Source organism: Aythya ferina, assembly GCF_964211825.1.
Source record: "Aythya ferina genome assembly, chromosome: 9".
NCBI lineage: Eukaryota > Metazoa > Chordata > Aves > Anseriformes > Anatidae > Aythya > Aythya ferina.
The window spans coordinates 13,083,641-13,100,834 of NC_140305.1; the positions used below are offsets into that span (position 1 = coordinate 13,083,641).

The following is a 17,194-nucleotide window of genomic DNA, read 5'->3' on the forward strand; positions in this document are numbered from 1 at the left end:
CTTCCAAAGAGAAGTGGGCCAAAATTAAGGAGCAGTTGCACCTTTGCCTAAATACATTTGAAGGGTGAACATATAAACATTTATGAACAGCTGATGTTAAATAACTATTGAAATACCGTAAGGTAAATAAGCCTTCTACCACTTAATTTCTTCAGCCCTCTTACGTGCTGTTTCAGATGTGTTTAGCAGATTCCTGTGCTTGTAAATATGCACTCACAAAAATATATTTGCTTTTCCATGTCACTGAAGGCAGTGTTATTCTGGAATAAGTAGAAGTATGCACCTCTGCAATTGTGCATGTTCGATGTGAAGCCATATTTACGGTTAACTCCTGTTACATTTTTCTGCTAAGTCTTCCAGAGAGAACTCTCTCAGCTATTTTAATTTTACTTAGACGCTACTGTAAATGCTGTGGATATTCAAAGCATGTACTGTTTCAAACCAAGATATCCTTGTTAGAAAGTTAGAAGCTGCTGAGGAATTAAAAGCTAATTGAAGTGGATGTTGAGGTTACTGTTCTGCAGTAGATACGCTCTAGAGCATCTACAGTAGTCTTAATTGTAAAGATTGAGTGGTCAGGCTTGAGATTAGTGACTAAATTGATTACGTCTTAATTGTGTAGTGCCTACCACAGGTCCTTAGAAAATGGCTGTTTAGACTTTGTGAGTAGCTGTTATTTTTGAAGGGTCCAGGGAAAAAAACACGACTTTTTATTTTTTTTCCTCAGATCTAGATCAAGGAGGAGTTCCCGTAGACACTACACAAGGTCACGCTCTCGTTCCCGCTCTCACAGGAGATCCAGAAGTAGGTCATACAGTCGGGATTATCGGCGACGACACAGTCACAGCCATTCCCCCATGTCTACTCGCAGGCGCCACATTGGAAACAGGGTACGTACCCTGCAGAGGAGGGGAGGAGGTGTAAACAGGCTTGAGTACGTCTTGAAGTCACTACATTCATTCCATAGGGTTTTCCACAAAATCATTCTGCTTCCTGCACTGGTCTATTTAAAAGGTATTGGTGAGGTTAATTGGCATTTGTTTTTTTGGTAAACCTTGGATTTCCCTAAGTTTGCGTAGGAACCAGTGCAGGCTAATATCAGGATATGTGCTGTAATAAACCAACAGCTGTATGCAGTGAAGGGCAGAGGCAGAGCTAGGAGGGAGGATCATTTGACTTTACTTGAGAAAGGCTGGAGAACTAAAATATTTAGTTAAAAACTGTCTTGACATTCTCTTTATTAAGTGAGAGCATCCAATCCGGCTTGATTTTAGCTGCTGAGAGTCTCAGTTGACAGAAAGCAATGTACTTCATGTTAAAGTTAGGGGGCAAGTGATAACTAAAACGAAGATGTGATCCAGGCCCTTCTCTGTATCCATAGTCAGTAGTCACCCACTCTCTCTGGAGAGAAGACTTCAAGTACAGTAACTTTGTGTGTTCTCACTATAGTTGGTACAGGAAAAATGCAAAGTATTTCTGTGAAAGGGTGCTTGTGTATCTGTAGGTTTTATTGTAATAGAAGTGTATACTAGCAAACTAATCCAACCTCAATCTAAGCAGTGTGTTGTTGCTGATATTTTCAGGGATTCAAGTTTGTAAAATATACCACGTGTTGCAAATGCAAGCATTTTTATTCTGATCTCTCTCTCTTTTAGGCAAATCCTGACCCAAACTGTTGTCTTGGTGTATTTGGGTTGAGTCTGTACACCACGGAACGAGATCTGAGAGAAGTTTTCTCCAAGTATGGTCCAATTGCTGATGTTTCCATTGTGTACGATCAGCAGTCGCGGCGTTCGAGAGGATTTGCATTTGTGTACTTTGAAAACGTTGAGGATGCTAAGGAAGTAGGTTGGGGTGTGGGCTGTATGGCATGTTTGCTGGGATGTATGTTCTGCCCCAGGTTGTAGCCTAGGAAAGCTTTCTGTTCGACCTTTAAAGTGGCATAGGAACCTTCTGCGCTAATCCGTTTGGCTAGATGAAATAATCATAATGCAAGCTAATGTCACAGTATCTTATCTTCCCTGCCTTCTCAGGGCCTAAAAAAACAACTTCGCACCTCATAATAAATGTCAGTGTCTTGGTTCAAAAGATATCTTCTGTGTACCAGAGGAAACAGTGAAAGGGCATGAATTCTGGTCCCGGTGCAGGCTGAGTTGTTGTATTAGTCACAAAAGCAATCTTCAGCCTAGCATGGTGCAACTGTGCCAACAAGAAAAAGAAAATAGAAACACATGTTCTCTTCAAATTATGAGATGGAAGTTCTTCCCGAGCTCCACGTGACCCTCTGTTTAGTATTACTGCTTGGAGTGCACCAGACTGATATTGCACAGTTCTCAAACGCTCAGGTGCCCTGTAGGAGCTTTAGCATGCATCCTGCTGACTTATGTAGAGCTTCAGAAGGAAAGTGGGGGAGTAGTTTTTTATGGAAAATAAAAGGCCAGGCAAATATTTCTGGCATTCCTGGTCTCTGCAAGTGACTGCCTGAAACCCTAAGGGACTGTGTGAATCGAAGTGGTGTCGATACCATATAATAGATTACCAAGTGTGCTTACAAGTGCTATGGAACGGACATGGGAAGGGGAATACAATTCTATTCTCGGGCCTGCCTTGGGTGGCACTGTGTCTGTGGGCTGTGATCAGGTTTATCTTCTGCGTGAGTTCTAATTCTTACCATCTGGGGTGTCTTTTTTTTTTTTTTTTTTTCCCATATTCAGCATAAGACTTCCATGGTAGGTTGAAGCTTTGAATGTGGGCTATGCTACTTGGCAGAAAAAGAAGTGGTTTCAGGCTTTTTACTTTGAGTTTGCTTATGGTTCAAATACTACTATATTCAAGGATATGGTAGATTTTGAGAATGTCTTTGAGGGGGGGAAAAATTAAAAGAGCACCGATACGTAGACTTAATGTCTAAGTATATTCTATGCTTAGTGTTCCATGTTGGAGTAGTTACGATTTCCCTACACAAGCACTTTCAAAGGCTCCTCTTAATCATGTTAGAAACAGTTAATGAAACAAATGGTAAATTATGTTCCTCTTAGGCATTTCACGCAATGTAAGTCACCTTTAAGTAATTACTGAGGCTTATATCCAGCTAGTTAGAATGTCTTAAGAGTTTATGTTCAGTATGTAAGTATGGGGCATGTGTGAAACTTAGACTTGGGTCTTAACTGAGCTCTTCTGAGGACTTTCTAAATATTTCATGCAGTGGTTAGGAGCTTGTGTTGGTACTAAAGTTCATACCTACAGCTAATTGTATTTTTATCTCTGCTTAGGCAAAGGAACGTGCCAATGGAATGGAGCTGGATGGAAGAAGAATCCGGGTAGACTTCTCCATTACAAAAAGACCTCACACACCTACCCCTGGAATCTACATGGGAAGACCAACTTAGTAAGTTACCTCCTGATTTTTTTTTCCTAAAAAAAATAACGACAGGTTATATTGTGTCCTGTGTTTTAAAATAAATAAAACCCACAGAACACCTCTTGTATATATTCCTTTGAGACCTGTCACTGTGTGTTTTTCCTAGTTTATCAGGCTCTTACATTAATGTGCTATTCTGAAAGTTAGTGTCTACATGTAGTAGTTTGGTATGTGGGCACAAGAAGAACATACGTCCTTGCTTCTGGCTTGCATGCAGCACAGTAAGTGGATGTTTCAGTACTGGGAGCTAAAATATGAAAATCGTTGATGCCTAATCATATTTTTAACAAGTCTCCTTAGGAAGAGCTGTGCTAACACTGGTGTGGCTGTTTGGCAAAGCCTCAGAAAACTAGAAACTCAGCTGATAAAAGAGGTTCTTCAGATTTATTTAAAAAGGAAAAACTCACATGGACTGCTATCAGTAATAATATGTATCTTTCTACTCTTTAGTTATAAGGTGTTTAATTTATATAGCACTTGTCAGAGACTGATGCAGTGTCAGTCTGGATTGCAATAAGCAGAAACCTGTGTTCATTAGTTATGCCAAAACATGAGTTATCTAAACATTTAAGTCTGCAGTAAGAATCTTTGTTAATTTCTAAACTATTTCAAGTTGTTTCTGATTAATGGATGTTCCCCTACGTGTTCTCAAATGCTAATGGCTTTGCAAGCTCTAGTTTTCAAGAGTACATCAACAAATACTATTGTGCAGCTTTGCAGTTTACCCTATCCAAAGTGTAAACATTTGACGAAGTTTCCAAGAATGTGAGTTGTTTTCCCAAGTGGTTTCCCAATTGTTTTCCCAAGACTCTCAGCGTATGGTATTGGTGGCTGTGTAGCTGATGTTGTATTGATGCTGTAAGCTTTTTTTTTTTTTTTTAATAGAGAAGTTCTTCTAAAATAAGCTTTCTGAGAGTTAAAAGTGAATGAGGAGTTGCCACAGAATGGAATTCCTCTTGTGCCTGCGATATCCAAAGGTTAAGAGGTTTCAGACAAGGAGGAAAGGAGCAGTCTTAAATTCAAGCATTTTAAAAAGCAGTCTTAGGTAGATCTGTCTCCGTCTCCATAGGTGGGAAACACTCAGCCATCACTTAAACGGTGAGGACAGGAGGTAGTCATTTAAGCCAGTTAAAATGGTGTGTACTTGACTGGATGCACTGCAAACAATGCTTTATATTTTATTAAATGTAATTCTCTTCCATTACTTGTAGCGGCAGCTCTCGACGACGAGATTACTATGACAGAGGATATGATAGAGGATATGATGATCGTGACTATTACAGCAGATCATATAGGTGAGGCAATATTTGTAATTCTGGACTACTTTTTGAACTGTGCTTTCTCATCTATGTTTCTACCTTCAGAAGTATGCCAATATGTTTTTAGGCTCATCTTAATTGTGGTTTCTTTGTACAAAATCTGTACCAACGAGGCTACTTGGTGTAAAATAGATTAGTGGGAGATATACTTCGTGCTGTTTAGCAGGAGTTAATGCTTTTTTCAATCATCAGTAAGTTCTGAAAAACAAAGTAACGTTCTCTGTACTCTTTTTTCAAAAAGAATTCTTTGATTCCTCTATTACCATTAAAATGGTGGCAATATAGGTGCTCATTAATATTAGAGTTTGTGTTATAACGCCAAATTACTTTCTGAGTGTAGTAGACAAAAAGTAGGAAGTGGTCACCAGGATCCCCTGTTAACAGTAGACATTTCAAGCACTGCCAGAAATGAGGAATCAGAAGTTGGAAAGTGACCTGTTCTATACTGGACATTTTCATGAAAAAGTTTTTTTTGTTGTTGTTGTTTTTAGCGTGCTCTTGTCAGGCTGTGTGTAGATGATCTACTTGAGGGACTTGCGTATCTTACTTCTGTCTGTCTTCAGTCCAAACTTAAGTGTTGAACAGTAGCTAGCTTCACCAAAAGAAGCGTGAATGTTCAGGTGGCAACAGATTGTCAGAAGGTTGGTGAAGTTAGTACAGAATCTGTTGAAAATGCAGTTGGTACTTCATTGGTTTTGGAGACAGAGCTCACTTATCTTCAGCATTCTCCATTTTGACTGCCGAATGAGCTTTTCCCATGTGAAATTCCCAGAATTTGACTGGGATGCAATTAAGTCGGACAGCAAGATGACAATTCATTTTTTCTGACTGTAATTGCCCAATGTTTAAGAACGTCACTTTAAATGGTTGTGGAACCTTTGTTCAGTACGTGCAGCAGCACTGAGCTGTTTGGCTAGCTGTAATACGTCGGCACTGGGTGTGTTTGTGACCTGCCTGCTGCCAACAGCGCATTGGAGACGCGTGCGTTTGAATTGCGTTATCCTATTACACCTCAAAGATGATGAAAATGCTCAATTCTGTGATCCTCCTAGCATTCAGTACGCTCTTCTGTTCCTTCTTACATGTATAAGAAATATATTCTATATGCTTACGTTGGTATTTGTGTGGTGATCCTCAATCACTGAGGGCAGCTGTCTTTCTTACCCCTCCTTCTACTCTCAGACACTTTCTTCTTGCCTTTAGCCATTGCTTCTGTTTCTCACCTCCCTGCCTTGCTTGTCTGATTTAAAGCAGGGGCCTTGCTTCTTCAGGTGTTCCAGCCCTGCTAGAGGCAGGGAGGGGTGTTCCACCTCTTTACAGTGAATGCAGGAGACACAAGTGTTCTGCACACAGCTCTGGGAACACAGGGTATTTTCTGCCTCTATACATTTCCCTACTGTGTCAGCAGCTTTGAGTGTTTTGGAGAACTGTAGCAGGATAAATCTGACTAAGCATACACCAAGACTTACTGGTTTTGCCTTGCCAGCTGTTGCATGTAGGCTTTCATGAAGTAGCTGTGACACAAAAGTGTATCTTTGACCAAACTTTGTTTATTTCAGGGCACTAGGTGCAAAAACTTGCCCAGGATAGTTACTGCTATAATGCCTAATTTCCTTGCTGGATTTCAATTCATTATTTTTAGGACATTGCGTGAAGCAGCTCCATAAAATGCTGGGGAACAGACAACATGTGCCTTAAAACATAGTCTGCTAAACAGTCCTTGAAATCTGCTGTTTGTTGCTTGTGTGTTCTTGAAATGTAATTTGTTTGAGGTTATGGTATGACAAAAGTCTTCTGCTACCAGGTGTTACCTTTTGTTATCCCTGATGGTGCATTGTGGCTCGGATCTTTGTAAAGCATTATCAGAAGTTTGAATTACTTCACTTCTGGGTGTGTGCTAGTCAGCATAGTTGCAGAGACTGATAGTGAACGACTGATAGTGAGGAGGATGTGGATTAGGAGAGGAAAACCACACTAATAAGAAGAAGATGGGCTACTTCAGTTAGTGTACTGGTTTGTGTAGTGTATCGGAATTCACAACTATGCTTTGGTTCAGCACTTCGAGGCAGTCATGCTCCAGGCGATGTTCTGACTTTCCTGTGTGCTCTCCCATCCTGTGTCTGTCGCGTGAATTAGGGCTTTGGGGGAGAAATTCTCAGAGTATTGACAGGTCCAGCAAGAATGATTTCAATTCCCTGAAAAAAATCAGGGAATTTTTAAAAGCTTTCTGCAGAAACTGTCTTCTTGGATATTGATACTGCAGATATTGAAATCTAGCAGATAAAGATTGAAAATAAGCCACAGATACGCATGGCTACTTAACAAATGCCATGGTCTGTACCAGTTAAATACCTACTTCTTATCCTGCAGGTGTTGGTTGAAGGAGAGAGAAGAATAGTGTTGCATGTAAAAACGTGTAGATACAGAGCTTAGTGCTGTGGTTTAATGATGTACTTGGCAGTGCGAAGCTAAAGGTTGGAGCAGGTGATTTTAGAGGCCTTTTCCAACCTCAGTTAATTTATGACGTGCCATGGGTGCTCCCTCGACAGGAAAGGGTCTAGGGGAATATATAAACTTAACATCTGTTTTGTACTCTGCCCCCAGAAAATCAATTGGTAACAATTACTTTGCATTTTCTTTCTTCCTCGCCTGCTGTGTAGAGAAGCCTTAAGGGCATTTTCAGGACAGAGTTCTCATACTAAAACTTTAATTTCCCCATAATTTTCCCCATGTTGCTGTGGGATGCTTAGTCTTGTCTGGAAAAGTGTCTGTAAACTGAAGAATAACCTAAGAAGTATGCACACTGGCTATCTACCAAATGGGGAGGGAGGACTTCTGGAGGAAAAAACACAAAGTAAAATAGACCTGCTGATCGGAAATGTGGTGGTTTTTCTGTCTTAAAATTATAGCCTTTTTGAGCTGCTGTGAGCCATCTGTGGTGGTCATCCCTGCTCTGTAATGCAAGCTTGATGCAATCTCCTCCCAGTAATGCTTAGCTGTATCTAAATCTGTGGAGGTACTGGACTGGCCACTAAATATCCTTCAATATTACAATGTATTGTTTCAGTTCTGTGCAACTTCTACTGCTGTTTTGAAGATGCCCTTGTTTAAGCATGATTAAGTGAAGTGTTAAAATAAAAGGGTGTCTGCTTTGCCCCTGCCTCAACCTTGAAATCAACTTGCTCATGTGTCCTCAGGACAGCGAACTGATCTCACTGCTTTAAAAAAATTAAATAAAAAAATTGCTTGCTTGGAATGGGTAAGCATCTGAGAACAGGAGTGCTCTTAGAAGCAAAGGCTCTGTACCAATCTCAAACTGCTGCTAGTTGGAGAGTATGCCCTTGTAAAATACAGCAATGGGCAGCTGAGCGTGAGTCCTCTCTTAACTTGCTACTGAATTCAGCCAGCTCATCCCAGTGATGCAAAAATGAGTGTAATGAGGAAGTAATTTTGTCCAGTGTAGGTACCAAATGCTTTCTTGTCTTCACATCATTTTCCTGTATTTGACAATACTTTTGCTTGTGTGGCAATATTTTTATTACTTCACTTTATAAATTTTTAAAATTGATCTGCTTTTGTCTTCACAGAGGAGGTGGTGGCGGCGGCGGAGGAGGATGGAGAGCTGTTCAAGATAGGGATCAGTTTTACAGGTACAACAGGAAAGCTTTTGGTGTCTGGTTAACAATAGAGATACTCATATATGGTATTTTGGGGATGTTTGAATCCAGTCTGGGATAGCTATAAACATACTACAGCAGTCGGGTGGCTGCTGAATGTTTGCCACTTCGCCGTGAGCAGTACAATTTATTTCAAAGTTTCCCTAATCAAGGGGTGAGGTTAGTATAGGGTCAGGTTAGTGCAGCTTTGCACAGGAAAATCTTCTGATCTATGCCAAGAAGTTAATGTCCTGAATGGTTTTCTTGAATGACAATTTAGGGGATTAGTGGAAATAAGCAAGGAAATGCAAAACTTTTGCCTGGATTGGAAGAGCATCATAGAGTTGAAGGTGGGATTTGGGAGGTGGCAGCAGAGAGTGCTGTTCAGATCAACTCTTCATCTAGAACAAGTATTTTAATTTAAAAGGTAAGGTGTGATTTGGCTTACTCTGCTTGTTTGGGATGCTCTTGGCTTGAAACACAACACTTGGACACAGTCAGATGCACAAGAGAGCATAATTCCTTTATTAGTCAAAAGTAGTATTAATCTGAATGCTTGCTCAAAAAAAGGGTAAGAAATTTCAAATGTTTGCTCTGTTATCCAGTATAAATGTCAATCAGCTCTTCATGTGCTCGTTAGCTTCTCCTGATAGCAGGATTGAGAGATACCCACTAAAAGCTGCTGCCACTCATCTGCCCCAGACTTTAACGAAGGGATTGTTTCTGTTCCTTTCTTCCACAGGAGGAGATCACCATCCCCATATTACAGTCGAGGGGGCTACAGATCTCGATCCAGATCTCGATCCTATTCACCTCGTGAGTAGTTACAGCTCTCATGTCAAAAGCAAATTTCCACTTTGCCTGAACTTCTTCCTTAGCTTTTCTATCCCCTAATAACTTCAGTGTAGTTGGTTTTTTTGAACTACGGTTCCCTTTAAAGTTTCATTGAGCAACTGGCAACCTTGAGGGCAGAGCAAATATTTAGTTTGCAACAAAATAAACTAGGTAACACCACTTTTTCTTTTTTAAGAAAAAAAAAGTCTGAAGTAGCACTTTTTTTTCTTGGGAACCCAGTTAGGACAGCACTTTGTAGCAGATTGACAGTTTGGTTGAGTCTAGGACAGCAAAGCCAAATAGTCAACCCTTGCAGGTTCTGGTACTGGAACTAAAATTCCTGACAAGTTGCTGAAGAGAAGGCTAACTCGGTCTGGGACCTAAGCGGTGCTCTTCTCCAAATTGCTTATTTGCACGAAGGATAAAGCTGTGTTTTTGCAGAAAGTTAATAAAACACAATAGCATTCCTAGCATGCTCCCTTTGAAATGGATACACCCTGCATGACTAGGTTCTGTTCTCACCTTTACCATTTGTGTCCAGATGAAAACAAGTGTAACTGCTTTTCCTGATACATGGGGAAACTGGCTTCAGCCCGTTACAGTGTGTATCACATGCTGAAACATCAGCCCTGTGCATATATGATGTGAACTGGGCTTTTTCTTCAGGAAGGAGCTTCCTGACAGAAGAGTACTGACATCGTACTTTGTTGTAGACAAGTTCCTCATAGCTATTTAATGAAAAAATACAAGACACTGGGCACTTGAATTTGCACATTTCAGGCATATCTGTAAAGTTAGGTATGGAACTTGTAAAATCCGTTGATGCTTGGAAGTCTAATTGTATATATTGTTTGTTTTTTTTTTTCAGGTCGCTATTAAAGCATGACATGTAGAGGAATTTCTAGCTACAGCCTTTGAGTTGAAATTGCAAGTTTGTGGACAATATTTTTATTGTCTCTTCTGTTTAAACAAGTGAACAGTGCCTAGTGAATAGGTGACTTTTACACCTTTTATGAAGACTACTTCTGTGATGTTAAATGCTGTTTCATTCTGCATATTTGTGTAGTTTGGTGCTTCGTTTCAAGTTGTGTTTTGAAAGGAGTATGTTTTGCATGTATTTTTTTAGTCTCAATTTTGACTCCTGAAAGGTTTCTATTGTAAAGACAAACTGTTCAGTTAGTTTTTTCTACTGATTCCAAGGTATTCTGAAGATCAAAACCTGTGTAAAATGCTTTCAAAAAGTGAAAAATAAAATAAAAAAGTTTGATTTTTTTTTCCTACTTACTTTTTCCAAGTCTAAGTTACGTATTGAAAGGGGACTGCTACACTTACTTAGTATTCCATAACCAAACCATAGCAAAAAAAATCCAGAAGTAAAATTCACACTAAGTTCGTGTTGTTGGGTAATTGCTTTCTAGGTGTAATGCTTCAGGTGTGTAAATCCAGGGTGTAGGGAAGTCCATATGAAACTTGTACAGTAGCAGGAGGAAGAAACATTGTTCAGTCACACTGTAGATAGACATGGAGCAAGACTTCTTGTAAACTCAAGTTAATGCTGCTGAGCTTTGATTGAGGTGGGTGAGCTGTGAGATTCTTTATCCCACGTACAACAGAGACAAGTAAGGAGCCCTCAGAAATGGGGGTGGTTGTCTTTGGAAGTAGATAACCATACATTTACAAAAGGCAGTGCCATAAGATTTAGACTGCTTAGATTTCACTTCACCAACAATTGTCCTTTGAAGAAGTACATCTTTATCTGCATATGTGAGTAAAATGCTGGATGCAATATAACTCAAGTGCTCAAGTGCTGCTTTCCTACCAGTTTTCTCCATACAATAGTCAAATGTACCCTTTTTGCTTACTTGGATTCATGATCATCATGCACCTGCATGAAAATTACGTTTGAGAGTTGAGAGCACTGTTGAACTAGAACTTCCCTCGGCCGGGTAGTGCAGGTGATCAGCTCTCACACTTGTCCTCGTTTGGATTCCTTTTAAGCGCTACTGAGCAAAGGCTTTCATATGGCTAACTTCAGGAGGTCGCACCAGAGGAGAGGATCCATGATCAGAAACTCTTTCCCGCAGAACACAAAACGTGGCTGTATGAACTGCTGTGCTGGCACTCAGTGAGAAAGAGAAGTGCCACCAAAGTCATTGCAGGTCAGGATTTAAGCGGTAAGATTTATTACTGTAAGCTTGTCATACTCCCCCAGAAACGTGTAACCTGTGGGAGCTGCTCTAGTAGTCCTGTCGACCTAACACAAACCAAAGGCTTTAATTCAGCAGGTATGTGCATAGCATCTGAGCTATACCCCAGTTCTTTTAGGAACAACCAATTATTTGCTGTCCTGTGAAGGACAAGTTGAATTTCAGGTTCCTCATAGGTATTTAATGAAAAAAGGCTATTTTTTTCATTTTAAAAACTGGCACTGGATCACTCATTTTGGTATTCAGCTATTAAGTTATCTGTTACATTTTAAAAAGTCTGGGCAAATACCATCTTACTGCATAGTAAGTCTGTGCAGTTGGATCTATGATCTAATGTTAATACTACATGGTAGAAAATGCATTGACCTTTCCATGTTGGTTCACAGTGAGCGTATTTCATGTGGATGCAGCAGTGTACTCATTTCTGGTTATATTCCATACTGATGTAGGAGAAAAACTTGCTTTTCCATTTTGCTCTCAGAAGGATAATTTGTCAAATTCTGTGCAATTGCATGAAGTGAGGCAGCAGGCTGGAGGCTGAAGAAAGAAGCCCTACCTGCTGCAGCTTTGCAGAGGGCAGGAACGCTGACATCAATATGCTGGATGTTTGGTAAAGGGAAAATTCTGTAGATGGTTTTTTTTTTTTAAGTCCATTTCAGTTTTTACTGTGGCTGTAAGAACTGACAACAGGCTTTTAGCAGTAATTACTTCTAACTGAAGTTAACAGTAATAATCCCTTCCCTAACCCAGCTGACACCTCTGTTTAAGCTTCCCCTGGAGCATGTAGCAACATTCTAGGCTGGAAGCTCGTGCGTGGTTGCTGACCCATTGCAGCGTGAATCCCTGCACGAGGTCCCTGCTCGGTGTGGCTCTCAGGGCTGTGGTTACGGACACAGGAATGAGTTATCCCTGCAGAGGTGGAGTCACCGGGTGGTGCTGACCTTTGCAGAGCAGAGGGAGGCTGTTTGTTCTTTGGACCACATTTTGTTAGTCATGATCTTCTACTTCCTTTGACTCATTAAACAGGGGGGTCGACAAAAGCAGAGTCAAGAACATGTGTCCTCCGGTAAGCTTCTTCATATTTTAGTAAAATGAGGATTTCGCAATCTGTGGTGCAGTTCCTGGCAGCTGAACTCATCTGATGGCTCGTCGCTGCCAGAAGGGTGTCCTCCTGCTCCTACCCCCCACTCCTCTACCTGATAGTTCTGGGAAGACCTAGATCCCAGCGAGAAGGATCAGCTGAACGCAGGGCTGGTCAAAGTGTGTTCTCCTGCACTGCCTCAGTGTTGCCATCCGAGAGCCTCCTCTCTGTGTGTTTCCTGCTGCTGAATCACTTGAGCTGCTCGTCAAGCCCAGAAACCAGCCCCATGTGAGATGCTCCCCAGCGAGCGTAATGCTGCCCTGGTAGGCAGGGGTGACAGATTGCTGTGGTATGCAATGCACTTCGGAAACACGCCTGAATCACTGCGGGATGTCCCCGTGCCCTGCCAGCGCTTCACACAGAAATTCACCGAGCGGGGAGAATCTTCAGCTTCAGGAGAAGCCGCCCGAGCGGTGGCGATGCCTCTGTGGACCAGAGACTGCAGGAAAGGATGGGAACGCCATGTGGGACAGCCCTGGCCCCTGCCACGGTGGGGGCTGTGAAATGTGGGCGTTTTTCTGCTTGATCTACTGAGAAAACTCCTCCAAGCCCTGTGCAGGTGCTGCCGGTGGCAATCAGAGCAACATCTGTCGGGTGGATGTGAGATGCTGTGCCCTGCGCTGACCCTCCTTCCTGCGGGACTGCGGCAAGCAGCAAACCTTAAAAGCACGTGGGAAAGAAAACACGGCAAGGGAAAGGCTACAGAAAGAGCTGATGCCTGGCTGCTGTTTTGCTGTGCTGGGAGCAAACGAAGAGCTGCAGAGGCAAGGTGTGAGTGGGGGGAGGAGCTGTTATCAGCAGATTTGGGGTTCCTAAAGAGGGTTTGGGGTCCTCATGGTTTCATGAACTGCTGCACATCAATAGTCGGTGCTTCCATGCACACAGCGTCCTGTCACAACTACGTAATTTGGATTTAGGTAGCTTATTTTGTTGCTTGTGTACTGTTTCCTGCAAACTTAGCACAAAATACAGGTGGCTACGTGTATTGCTTCCCCTAACTGCTGGGTGTGCACCTCTGGGACCTGGCCTTTGCAGGGTAGACTTGGTCCTACACCAAGATCACGTTGGGATAGTCACCAAAAGGCTTAGCCTCTTGGGAAAGAGCTGTTAGTGCATCGCTACCAGCAGTCCATCGTTCCACTGTTAAAACCTTGAGTGCGAGGACTCGGCTGTGCTCAGCCCCTGCACAGCAGCAATGCCCAGAGAGGCTGCGCTCAAACCCTCGGATTCCACCTCTGGGATCTCCCCATGCTGTTTCATTCCAGCCTGGAAAGTAACTGGGTGGGTTTTCACTCATGTTGTAGCAAATCGAGCAAGAATACGCCACCATTTCTCTTTTTTTCCAACCAAATTTGGAATTTTCTCAAAGCGGGACTTATAGTGCTGTCTGCGAAGACCAACCCCATTTCCATAGCAGCTGCCTGGTTTTCTGCTAGGAGGTTTCTGAAAGCCAAGGGATGGTTATCAACGTGATTTTAGATTTCAGTTCCTGGTCTCTTCCCAGCACAGTGTTACTGTTGCAGTCATCGTCACCGTCGTGATCCTCAGCCTTGTGTAGCTCCGCTAAAAATACACCAAGATTTGGGAGGAACAAGGAGAGAAAGGGATGTTTGCATGGGGATTTCTGAAAATCCATCCTTTGTTAGAAACTTGGGCAGCAGCAGCAGTGTTTATCCCATAAAATCAAAGCTGAATTTCTCAAACACTCCCTGGCTGTGCTGGATTCCCTCTGCCTTGGGTCTGTGGGTCCTCGACACATGATTCAGCTGTTTATTTTGGGATAAAAAACCTGGACTAAACCGTCTCCGGCCCCGCAGCTCCTTGGGCAGGCTGCAGCCTCCCTGCTGCACGTTCTGACACCTGAGGTCACCGCTGTGACTTGGCCAGAAGGAAAACATCAGTCACTTTGCAAGGGAACTGAATCATTTTGGGAGCTGGAGGGGTTATTTAGGTGTTATTCGGGGCTTTTTGTTTGGCGCTGCCTCTCTGGTGGGCACGGCTTTTGGCCAGATGTTTGTCCCACCTGCTCCCAAAAGCTCCAGCCAAGGAATGTCCCCGGCTCCTTCTGTCCCGTGCCCGATCAACAAAAGCTCTCTTTCCCCAAAAAGTTTCCAGCTTTTTTCAAAGGAAAGCAGGGCCGTTATCTTCTCCAGCCTAAACAAATCCTCCCTCGACGTTCCCTTGCTCTCACCTGTTTTTTTCTCCATTTATCAGTCTCGCGGCTGCCTCCCGGACTTGTTACGCATCCGACATCTTTTCGGAGAGGCGTGACCTTGTGGCACACCCCACCTGCCCGTGGGAGAAGACCTGGGTCCTGCAGCACCTTCAGGACCATCGACCCTCAGCCGTGCCCCGTGCGCTTGTTGCCTCTCCAACAATTCTCTATCGGTGCTCTTAAATCCTCCCCCCAGAGCACGTCTTGGCCGTCGCATTGATCGGGACCGAGCCGTCGTTTTAAATTCTTGCAAGGTTAACAAAACTCTGGGAAAGCGAGGAGGGCTGTAGGGGACAGGAAGGCATCTGAAGAAAGGCGTCGAGTTCCTTCTGCAGAGCCAAAGCCGTGGGCAGGGGGATGAGCTCACGCGGGAGCTCCATGCGCTAAGTATTTGGGCAGGAGGAGCTGAAAACGCGCCTTCAGCTTTTCTTTGCCAGTTTGACGAAGGTGCTGGGCAGGGACAGCCCCATCCCTTGGGATGGGAAATGGGTTCCTCAGTGTCACCGAGCCCTGCTGCATCGGCTTCAGCAGAAAGGGAGCAGAGAGGGACACACCGGGCCCTAAAAGCACCCCAAAAAAAAACAAAAAAACACCAAACAGCTCCTGATGCTGAGCCCAGCAGGAGCTGCGCTGGGAGCAAAGAAGAAGAAATCGGAGGAGAAGGGATTCTTCTCGCTTTGCATCATCGCAGTCCAACCACATCTATTTTTGCAGTACGCATGGCATCAGGCACCCGTCACTGCTATTCCTACTCCATCCAGCGCATCGGCACCTCCGCATGACACGGGAGCGGCGGCGGCGAGAGCGGCAGACGGGTTTCGGCGCTGTTCGCCCAGCTCAAAATCCCGGGAATTCCATCGCCGCCCTTCACCCGGCAAAGGACAGCTGGCACCGGGGCACCGCGCTCCTCTCCAAGGACACTTGTCCCCTCCCGCCAGGCCAGCGTCGCTCGCGCACCTTATTTTAGGCTCCGCTCACAGCCCTGACGCCCTTCCACGAGGATCTGGCTTTGTTGTCTGGAGGAGACAGAGGGGGAGAAGTCAGCTAACCCGGCCGGCCGGGGCAGGTAGCGGCACCAGCTCTCGGTCCCTTGTTCCCTTGGGGCCACCCTTCCACGTGCCCCAAAGCCCCGGGCTGAGAGCAGGCGAAACTCGCTGCCGGGATGCTGGCTGTGAAGGCGCTGGGCTCGCACGGGGCGAAGGCAAAGCAGAGCTCGGCCAGGGAGGGGCCGCGCTGTTGCGTTTTCCAAAGCAGCACACTGAACACAGGCTTCCCTTTCCTCTTCCCCTCTGTTCTTTCTCTTTTTCTCCTTTCTCTTCTCTTTCCCTTCCCTTTTGCCCTGTTATTTTTTCTTTTCTTTTTCTTCTTCCGCTTTTTCTTTCTTCCTTCCCACTCCCTTCCCTGTCTTTTTTCTTTTTTCCCTCTTCCCCTTTTTCCTTTTATTTCCTTTTTTCCCCCTTTTCCTATTTTTCCTTTTTCTCCTTTCTCCCTTTTCCTTTTTATCCATTTTCCTTTTTTCTTCCCTTTTTTCTCCCTTTTCATTTTTTTCTCCTTTTTCCTTTTGTCTTCACCCTTTCCTTTTTTCCTTTTTCCCCTTTTCCTTTTTATATTTTTCTTTTTACCAATTTTCCTGTTTTTCCCCTTTTCCTTTTCTTTTTTCGTTGTTTTCTTTCATTGACCTTTTTCTCCTCTGTTTTCTTTCCTTCTTTCCCTTTCCTTTTCTTGCTTTAATTTCCTGTTCTCTCCCTTTTCCTTTTACCTTTTTTCTCATTTCCTTTTCCTTCCTTTTCCTTTCCCCTTTTTCTTCCTTTTCCTACATCCCTTTCCTTCTTTCGTTTCCTATTCTCTCCCTCTTTCCTTTCCTTTTTTCTTTTCCCGTTTCTTCCTTTCCCTTTCTTCTTCCTTTTACTCTATTTCCCACTTTTGTTTCCTGTTCTCTCCCTCTTCCCTTTCCCTTTTTCCTTCTTTTCCCTTGTCTTCCTTTTAGTTACCATTTTTCTTCCTTTCCCTCTTTCCCATTTTTCGTTTCCTGTTCTCTCCGTTTTCCCTTTCCTTTTTTCTTCTTTTCCTTTTCTTCCTTTTCCTTTCCCTCTTTCCCTTTCCCCGTTTTGTTTTCCCCTTTCCTTTCCTTTCCTTTCCTTTCCTTTCCTTTCCTTTCCTTTCCTTTCCTTTCCTTTCCTTTCCTTTCCTTTCCTTTCCTTTCCTTTCCTTTCCTTTCCTTTCCTTTCCTTTCCCTTTTTTCTTCCTTTCTCTGCTCTCCTTCCCTCTTCTCTCCCTTTCCTTTCCCTTTTTTTCCTTTCCCTTTTTTTCCTTCCTATCCTTCCCCCGCTCTCTCCCTCTTTCCTCTCCCTTCTTTTTTCTTTTCCCTTCTTTTTTTCCCCTTCTCTTTCCCCTTCCTTCC

The 17,194-nt window shown here is 43.3% G+C and overlaps 1 protein-coding gene across 6 annotated transcripts in view; it reads left to right on the plus strand.

The window, feature by feature from the left end:
- TRA2B (transformer 2 beta homolog) overlaps positions 1–10,497 on the plus strand; it is a 24,679-nt gene extending 14,182 nt beyond the window's left edge. For all 6 annotated transcript variants that reach the window (XM_084529480.1, XM_084529481.1, XM_084529482.1 and 3 more), the window contains 7 exons: positions 728–890; positions 1,656–1,844; positions 3,273–3,388; positions 4,633–4,716; positions 8,328–8,390; positions 9,139–9,212; positions 10,099–10,497. In XM_084529480.1, the coding sequence (XP_084385606.1) occupies positions 858–890; positions 1,656–1,844; positions 3,273–3,388; positions 4,633–4,716; positions 8,328–8,390; positions 9,139–9,212; positions 10,099–10,109 (570 nt within the window). In that variant the 5' untranslated portion in view covers positions 728–857 and the 3' untranslated portion in view covers positions 10,110–10,497. The remainder of the gene's footprint in view (positions 1–727; positions 891–1,655; positions 1,845–3,272; positions 3,389–4,632; positions 4,717–8,327; positions 8,391–9,138; positions 9,213–10,098) is intronic.
- The last annotated feature ends 6,697 nt before the right edge of the window (positions 10,498–17,194 follow it).